General features: G+C 53.9%; 1 protein-coding gene across 2 annotated transcripts; it reads right to left on the bottom strand.

The window, feature by feature from the left end:
• Nucleotides 1–933: 933 nt before the first annotated feature.
• CNP (2'',3''-cyclic nucleotide 3'' phosphodiesterase) lies at nt 934–8,057 on the bottom strand. Of its 2 annotated transcripts, none has more exons than XM_019747773.2 (4): nt 7,874–8,057; nt 6,045–6,711; nt 3,793–3,932; nt 934–2,405 (listed from the first exon to the last, which is right to left on the bottom strand). In XM_019747773.2, exons 1-4 carry the CDS (start codon nt 7,874–7,876, stop codon nt 1,956–1,958), a joined length of 1,260 nt encoding a protein of 419 aa, XP_019603332.1. In that variant the 5' UTR covers nt 7,877–8,057; the 3' UTR covers nt 934–1,955. The 2 variants fall into 2 exon arrangements, with proteins under 2 accessions (XP_019603332.1, XP_074176586.1); XM_074320485.1 differs by lacking the exon at nt 7,874–8,057 and adding an exon at nt 7,717–7,739.
• Nucleotides 8,058–9,116: the final 1,059 nt, after the last annotated feature.

Raw genomic sequence — 9,116 nt, 5'->3', positions numbered from 1 at the left:
GGTTTATCTGGACTCTCCCAGTTCCTGTTGCGAATGCAGGCTCAAGAGAGACGGAGACGAGGCAAAATCCTGCCTCCCCAAGCCCCCAGACCCTCCCCCAGGGGGACCGGCAGCTCCTGGGCCTAGGGGTCTGGTCCCTGACTTTAGCTCACACAGTTGGAAACACCATTCTTAGCAAATGCCCTCGCTTCTCCATCGGTGCTCCTTTCTGCTGGGGAAAGAAACTGGCTTATGTCATGCTGGTCAGGTGAAGCTTAGTGTTCGTGGTGAGGAATCTTACTGGGAGTTCCAGGCAGACACATGAGAGGCTTTGGCTGAAACAGGTTTCTTCCTGGTGCTTTGGTGGGAGAAATGGTGAGGCAAGACTGGGGACCAAATATGAATACATGTTTTCTCTTCCTTTGGAGCCCTTGCCCTTTTCTTTCCAGTCTTCCCCCTTTGGTGCCAAGGTCATGGTGATGACTCACTTAGGCCTTGGAAGTTCCCTATGTGGCCGTCCAGGCCCTTGTCATCTGGAAGAGACAATGTCAGGTCTTCCCTAGTGTTTGAAGCAGCACTGCTCTGAGGGTGGCTTTCCCTAGAGAACTGGGAGTTTGGGGTCTTGCTTCTCTGAGAAGTCTTTCTCATTGGACTGGGCTGGGCACATCTGTGGGCCTGTTTCAGCAGTTAATGGGACGAGAGGCTCTCTGCTCTGCGTCCCTCATACCCAGCCAACCCCCACTTTCTGTGGGCGTCTGAGACCAGCCTCTCTCCTTTCTGCCTCCTCATGAAAGCCAACACTGTTCAGCTGCCCAACCTCGCCACAGCTGTGCCCAGCCAGCAGCGGGGACAGGACCGATGGCCCCAAGCTGTGGGACAAAGCCAGTGCTGACGCCCAGCCCTCACCCCAGGGAAGATGAGCTGCGCACACAAGAGTGAGAGACTGCACACAGCTAGGATTAACACGATTTATTTTATTATCAGTCTTACAAGTTGCTGAGATTGGGCAAAGCCAGGATAGTAACTCAAATCCCAAGCACTTTTGTCTAGTGACAACCTAATTAGCAAGCCCGTTACTGAGCAGAGGGCAGTGGAGGGCACCCCAGGAGCCACAGCCCACGTAGCAATGTTAAAAACCCCTTCCCAGAGGCACCCGGTGGGGCTTGGCCCTTTCCAGCCAGGAGTCCACTCCCTTGGCTCTTAGTACCCACCAGTCCCCTTTAGAGGAGGCACACAGGCCTCCCAAGGCACCAAGGAGGCAAGGAGGGCTGGGCAGACTGCAAGGCCGGAGCTTCCCCCCGAGGCCAGTCTCTATACACACAGCAGTCATACCACGGAAAGGTGGCCACCCACCCACTCCCCAGGGTGTGGCTGCTGCTGATTCTCTTTCCTTCTCTAGTTATCAACTGTTACCTAGTTACAATGTGAAAGAGGGAACAGGCACTTAGGACCCAAGGTGGGTGGTAAACCCCTTTTTCTACCCTGGTAACAGCTCCAGCCTTCCTGGGGCTACACTGATTTAAGAAATGGGATCAAAGCCCAGGGAGCCTCCCCCTCACATCCACCACCAGTGTTCCACGTTCCACGGCCACGGTGACTATCCCGTGTGACTACTGAGTGAGGTGTCTCTCCCATTAGCCAGCTCTGGGCAGGGCAGTGGACCTGGGCTGGGGACGGGGGGCACCAGTAACAAAGCAGGGCTCGGGGTGTGGCTGCGGCTCCAGGCCCAGTTCGGCCCAGCCTCACCAGCTTTGGTCTGGGTTACTGAATGGCACCTGCCCACCCGCCTTGTGTTGAGAGCTTGAATGTTAGAGGGGAAGAGGGTGGGCAGAAAAGAGGGACAGTTATTTTACAAGTTTCTAAAAAGTTACAGGAAAGTTAACTTTGAGTAAAAAACATCTTCAAACAAAGATCAAGCAGAGAGTGTGTTTCCCCCTCCCCCTGCCCTTCTAAACAGTGAGGGGTGGTGAGAACACTCAGTAGATGGTGCAGGACTGAAAGGCACCCCCCCTGCGGCTGCCCTGTGTGGGCACAGGTTTGCCCTTCCCGTAGTACCCCGTGAAGATGGCCCTGACCTTCAGCTTCTTGGCCAGGTTCAGCATCCAGCGCCCATGGCCCATGGAGAAGAGCTTGCCCCGGGTTAGCTCACCCACCTCCTCACCTCGGCTGCCCCCCTTCTCCTGCCGCACAATCTCCAGGAGGTCAATGCCCGTCTGCACAGCTTCCACGTCATCCGCGCAGCCTAGGGTGACGTGAGCGCGGCTCCCCCGGGGCAGGCTGTCCGAGGGAGACAGCTTGTCCACGTCATTTGGCCACAATGGCAGCTCCTGCTCGCTCAGCTCCACCTGGGCTCCTGTCGTCTTGGGCGTCACGAAGAGGGCAGAAATGGTCAGTGTGAAGGCCTTGGAGTAAGACTTCTTCACCACCTTCGGAGAGGGAGAATGAGAGGACCATGCTAGAGGAGGTGGTCTCCAGAAAGGACAACTGCCAAGGGTAGGTCTAACAGGTGAGCACAACTGAGCAGAGCTGTTTGGTAAAGGCATGTCACCCACAAACACCCACAATATGCAGCCTGCGCGGTGTTGGGATGTCTTTCCACTGACACTGTTCGGGCTGATGTGAAAAAACAAAGGTGCCAGAGAGGAAGGGGTTAAAAGCCAGACTTCCTGCGTTCAGAACCTAGTTCCCCCTTACTAGCTGCAGGGCTGCCAGCAAGCTGTTGACTCTCTTGCGTTGGCTTATTTACCTGTAAAATGGGGATGACACGAACCCACCTCTGAGGATTGAAGGAGTGACTGGGTGAAGCTTAGAACAGCGGCGGGCACATTAACAAGTGCTGCTGTCACTACTGCTCTGCTCCCCTGGTTAACAGTCACCCAGGCCGCCAGGCCATAGCCTGGAGGGCAGGGCAAGGTGAGAAATAAATGCCCTTGAGCAATATCGCTTGGTTTCCATAAAATCTGATGGCAACATCTAGTTATATCTGATTCTCTGAGAAAGCCCATCTCTCATTTGACCTAAAAAGCTTCTCCATTTTTGCTTACCATCCTTTGTCCCAATGGTATCTAACACATAAAAGGTGCTTAACACATATTGCTAAATGAATGAATGGTCAGAGATGGTGGCGGAAGGTGTTACACACTCATTCATGCAGTTATGCTAGGTGCTAGGAATACATGGGTGAACCGAAATGGAAAATAAATGGAAAATGCTCCCCCTCAGGGAGCTCCCATTGAATGGGGGGAGACCAATGACCACAAGGAAACTGGCTGCATTAACTTAGACAGAAGTGGGGGGAGATGGGTGGAGGGTCAGGAAAGGCCTTGCTGAGAAGGCGGCCTCAAGGAGGCTAGAGACAGCTATGTGCATCCAGGCAACAGGTCGCTGGTTCAGGGGCTATGGGCAAGGATACCAGCTGTGAGTTGGGAGGGTCTGGTACCCCTAAGCCCATAAGCCTCACTATCCCTGGATACTCCCTACTCTGCGGCAAGGCCAGACCTCAGACCTGGGGACAGGGACTCCTAGCCTTTGGGACTGTACATAGGCTTACACAGGCCAGAGCAGGAGCCTCTTGCCAACCAGTATTCTCCATCAATCTATGGAAGGTGGCGCAGGCCTGGGGATGGCTGTGCCACAGGCTGGTGGCACTGCAGGACGGGCTTCCCAGAGAGGGCACCTGAGGTCTGTAATGAAGCCACCCCGAGGGGTGAGCTGGAGCTGCTGTCTGGCTTCTGGTCCCTGTCTTACCCCAGTGCCCACTTACAGGACCCTGCCCCTCCCCAACTCAGCTGGTGTCCCTGAGGGGCCACTCACATCCTGCTGGGCATACTCGTCTGCCCCCGCAGCCTTCCCGTAGTCACAGAATTTGGTTGTGCAGTGCAGCACACCCGGGGGTCTCTTCCCAAAGTAGGTGACCAGGTCAATCTTCTCCCTGGGCTCATCGCCAGAGACAACTGCAGGGAGAGAGAATGGGGTCATCAGGGCAGGAAAGCAGGGCCATCCCAGCATCTATCACCAAGACCACTGAGGCACAGAGGAAAAACAAAACGGGCATTAAGCATAAATTCTTGAGCAATCCACTAACTCATTTCTTCATTAGTTGGTCAAATGAATCGCAACCGCAGAGCTATAAAAAGGTGCTTAAATTCCCTCTCTTTATATTATGTAGATTTTTACATCTCTTCCCCAGACCTGAAAACTAAAGCACTTTAACCCCGGGGTAGCCAATATAAGCTGAGGGAATCTGAGATTCACCAGCATCACATCTACAAGGTGGAATCCACAAGTCATGAAAAGTGGGATAAAAGAAGTAAGACGGGAACTGTGTGGTACAATGGAAGGAGCCAGAAAAGCATAATTAACATCCCAGCCCACTTATAAGCCTTTTGGTTGTTTTTGTTTTTTTTTTTTTAATTTTTTAAATGTATTTTAAGTGTGTTTTTCCAGGACCCATCAGCTCCAAGTCAAGTAGTTGTTTCAATCTAGTTGTGGAGAGCACAGCTCACACTGGCCCATGTGGAGATCAAAACAGCAACCCTGGTGTTATGAGCATTGCGCTCTAACCAACTGAGCTAAAGGCCGCCCCCCCATTTATAAGCCTTTTGACCAGGGGTAAGTGATTGACCCTTAACTGTCAAGTACAACAATCAGGGTGGCCATCCCAGTTTTACTACAACTACCTGGGTAACTATTACTAGCACCCCATTTCAGTCAGGGGCCTACCTTGCAGCCTTGTTTGGTGGGTGAGAGCCTATATAAAGCCTGGGATATAATGGATCTTGGGATATAACGGGATGACATTATGTGGCTGACAGACAGGATGATGTGTGGAGTAGCTATAATTACAATTTCCAGACTCCAAGCCTGTGGCTAGCTTCGGAGTCACTAGGTTTCCCATTGATTCCCAGAATCAAGTCTCTGCGAGGACCTCACTCACTCTCCACGGGGGGAGGGAGGCCCCCACTCAGAGCAGGCTTTGTTCTTGGCCCACTACACTTCTCCCAGGCAGAAAAGCATTCCAGTTTTTAATGTTTAGCTTCAAGAGACAGTCACTCTCCAGGGCAGAGCCACCAGCTCTAGTTTGCTTTTGTCTCAAGCTATTCACAGGTACAGGGCTGACACCTGGCCAGTGTCACTGCAGACTCCACTGTTCCCTGGTTTCTCAGCATTCAAGCTCTAGAAGCTGAGCAAAGAGTTCTCTGAGAACATGTACAGGAGCAAATTACCTGCCTCTGAGCAATACAAACATGGTGGGGGTGGGGGGATTTCAAGTATGAAGATAACCTAAAATTTGGGGAACTAGAAATGGGTTAAAGGAACAGATGGATTAGTGGGTGTCATATCCCCAATAGGCCACTGCAGGAGAAAGGGAAACCAGGGTCCTCATCCAAACCTAACCCATCATTGGGGCAAACAGCCCTTGCTAGGATAGAACCCCGGGTAGGCCCCTGTTGCCATCGTCAGACTCCAGGCTCTCACTATGGCGTTGGGCAAACCCCATATCCCTTCTGGATCTGTTTTCCCAGCTGCAAAAACGAAATTTTTCTCGGAACCATGGGATGCCACAGGAGGTGCCCTGGGGAGCCCAATGCCTGGGAACCATCCCCAGTGAAGTCACAATAGTTCTAGTTGTGTTTTTGTAGCTCAGGATTCTGTAGGATATTTAATTTTAGAAAATGGTTCTGCTAAAAAACTGTTCAAAAACACTGGACCAGATTCTCCGAGGATGTATGAAATGTTGACATTGTCTGTTACGACAGTGATTTGTTTTTCCCACCTCCAAGAAGGGTCAGTGGTCTAGATTCAGGCAGGGAGAGGGGAACTGGGGCGAAGAGGGCAGGAAGGAAGGGTGCAGCAGAAGCGAAGGTGCTTGGGGGAATGCCTCTCCCCATATCCCACTGTGCTCCCACTAGTGACCCATGGCAACCTCAGCCTCATACCAGGTGAGCTTCCACCTGCTTCCTCACTTTGAAGACACCATGGTCCTGTGCATGCAGCACCTTGTTACCAACAAGGGACTCATGAATGAGGTTAAGGGACCCCGTCTTGCCCGCCCCGCCACCTACAGTGTCGCAGCTCCTTCTTGAAGGCCTTGTGGTTCCCCAGCTCATCCAGGAAGGCTTGGCCGGCTTTGCGGAGGCTCTCGGAACTCTTCTTGGTCAGGAACCAGCCGAAGTAGAGCGGCAGGAAGTCCTTCTCCAGCCCAGGCTTCAGCTTCTTCAGCTCGTCGACCGACAGCTGCCAATGGCTCTTCTCCTTGAGCTGGGCACAGTCCAGCCGCCACGCTGTCTTGGGCTCCACCAGCACCACCTGGTACTGGTACTGGTCAGCCATGTCAAAGAGCTGCTCCAGCCGCTCCCGCTCATGGTTGGTGTCATCCAGCACAAGGACTCGGATGTCCCGGCGGCAGCAGTCAGCCAGTTCCTTGTCCAGCCGCTTGTACTCCTCAGAGAAGCCTCCTCGAGCAGGGATAATCTTGTGAGCGTCGGCAGACACCATCTTGGTGCTGTCACGGTACCTGTCCGTGATCACCTGTGCCAGAGTGGACTTGCCGCTCCCTGGCAGGCCACGCAGGATGAAGAGCGTCTTGCACTCTTGCAATGTGCCCACCGTCTCCTCATCCTGCAGGAAGGGAAACTGCATCTCAGGCTTGTCCTTGGCCCCTGAGGATGACATCTTGCGGAAGAAGATCTTGGGCAGGAATGTGTGGCTCTTTCGAGAGAAGCCTCTATTCTGTTGTGAGGAGGGGAAGAGCAGATGTCAGCCAGGTCACTTTGCCCCCTTGTGTCTGGCCTCGTTCTTACCGGGCACCCCTGCCTGGAGCCCTCCAGCCCTGATTTAGAGGCACCCTGGGTGTTGTGGGTGCCTTTCAAGCTGTGGAATGGTGGACTTTCTCTCCGTCTGTCCTCCCGTACCGACTGCTTCTGGTTGTGCAGGATGGAGAGCGAGCCTGAGCTTTCCTAAACTCTTCCTTTCCTCTATTAGAGCTGTAGACCCAATGATCACTCACTGCTGCCACCTCTAAAGGAAAATGTGCTGGAAGTGCATGCAGGGAGAACCTGAAGGCTGTGGTTCTAGAGCAGACCCCTAACTTTTATATTTTGGGCATCTGTTAAGTAAGAATGACCTCTTTGAAGGTAGGGGTTTTATGTCTGGTTAAAGCCACAGCTGCCCTGGCTCTGTGTGTGCAGAGGAGGGGAGGGTGGAGAAGGGTTACCCAAAGACTTCCTTCCCCCAACAATGGCAGCAGCAGATAATACTCTCTTGTCTAGGATCGGGGGACAATGGACCCACAGAAAGGCTGGTGGGGGGCAGGGAAGGAGAGAGCTGGACAAAGGGCCTTTCACCACGCATGCCACCTCCTCCTCTGCCCTCGGCCCCCCACAAAGTACTGGTCTTTGTGCCTGCCCCAGGACTGGGCGGTACCGGGCACCTGAGTTTAGGGTCTAGATCTACCCACCACTTTGCTGTGTGTCAGCAGCACCTCTCTGAGTCACTTGTTTTCTTGCCCGCTAAAAGCCACAAGTATTTACTGTAAACCTTCTCTTCTACACCGGGCTCCACCTCCCGTCAGCACCCTGCGAGCGGAGCTGGCACACTCTGTTTTCAGGCAAGGCCCCATAGCAGGGAAAGGCGAGGAACGCCTGCCCGGCGCGGGCACCAGCCCGGGCCCCGCATGCCATCTGTTCTGCAGCTCGAGTCAGCTCCCCGATTCCCCAGCCCCGACGTCTCCCCTACCTCAGGGCTGCAGCGCACTGCCAAGAAAGCCTCAACTCAACTCCGGAACCTTGGGGCCTCGTTTGCATGCCACTTCCTCCCGAAAATCCCCCAATACTCTGGTTTACCCACTGCTGGGCCCGCTCCCTCGCCTCCCGGCCTTCCCGCGCCTGCTCACCATGATGGGGAGGGGGCGCCGCCGTCGCCGCCTTCGCAGGCACTGGCTCTCCGGGGCCGCCCGCCTGAGCGGAGGGACACGGAGTCTAACGATGACGCGACCCCCCGCCGGGCTGCCTTACATAGCCCGGGGGGCCGCGTGGGCGGATCGCGCTTGTGCTCGCGTGGGCCGGAGACTGGGCGGGCCGGGGCGCGCCCGCTCTGCGCAGGCGCGGCAAATCGAAAAGCGAAACTGACCGAGCGCTGGGGAAAAACGGCCCGCGCTGTTGGCCGCATGGGAGAGTGTACACCTGCGGTGCACCTGTGCGGGGGGGGGGGGGGGGAGCCGGCGCCTGCTGGGGGTTTGGGGAGGGGCTTGGCCGACCTCTTTTTCTTGTAGGAAAAGTCACCCTTCCCCGATTGTACGCCGGAATTAGGATGAAGCAAGGGAGGCAAGGTCGTATCTTGAAGTTTTGATATTTTATTCGTCAAGGGTATTTGCATTATTTTTTTGTTACAAGATAAAATACTGTGTATCTTGCTTACTGAGTTTTTTTGAGACCTGTGAAATGTTGCAACTGAAATTCCCCACTTGCCTCACCCAAGTCCAGGCCCTGTCCCAGCCTAAATTCAGTCTCAGCCCAGCCCTGCCGGGAATTGTGGGGACGGAACCAATGGCGGAAGGGACAGATGAATAACCATAGTGAAATCCTAACTCAGCCTCTGAGGCAGCTGCCACTTCCTGTGAAGCCGCTGAAAGCTCTATGGATTTTGGAGAGCTTCCTGTGTACCAAGTGCTGTGCTAAGGACTCATACTGAAACAGGGCCCGGTTGGGACCCCCAGAAAGGAGGCCTTGCAATGTCTGTGGCCTTGCCGCTGACTGTCCTTGAGCTTAACAATTGATCAACCCCCTCCCTGTGGTTTGAGCTCAGAATGTCCCCCCAGTTCCCGGTTTTAGGTAATTATCCTGAAACTTACGCTTGCTTACTAGTCACAATGCCCCCCATGCTTGCCAATTACAATCTTTAAGGTCTAGCGGTTCTTTCCAGGTTACTGTTATCACTGCTCCTGGGTTGATGACCACATTGGAGAGCCACATCACCAGAGGGAAGGCTCCATGCAGAGCCCCTGGAGGAATGTCCAGATTTTCCCTTAAATATCCCAGGCTAGTCTGAGAATGTTAAGGCAGTTTTTAGAGGTGTTCACCCGCTGCCTTCTCAGACCATCGGTGCTCTGATAATAAATGCTTAATCTATGACCCAAC

The sequence above is a fragment of the Rhinolophus sinicus genome, linkage group LG15 (assembly GCF_036562045.2).
Source record: "Rhinolophus sinicus isolate RSC01 linkage group LG15, ASM3656204v1, whole genome shotgun sequence".
Classification (NCBI taxonomy): Eukaryota; Metazoa; Chordata; class Mammalia; order Chiroptera; family Rhinolophidae; genus Rhinolophus; species Rhinolophus sinicus.
Note: the sequence above shows the minus strand (reverse complement) of the source record. Positions and strands in the feature narration are given on the sequence as shown.

Coding starts and splice junctions, on each gene's coding strand:
- CNP (XM_019747773.2), bottom strand. Junction 3,933..6,044: donor CAAGAAGGAGCTGCGACACT/GTAGGTGGCGGG, acceptor CTCTCCCTGCAG/TTGTCTCTGGCGATGAGCCC. Junction 2,406..3,792: donor ACGAGTATGCCCAGCAGGAT/GTGAGTGGCCCC, acceptor CCCTCTCCGAAG/GTGGTGAAGAAGTCTTACTC.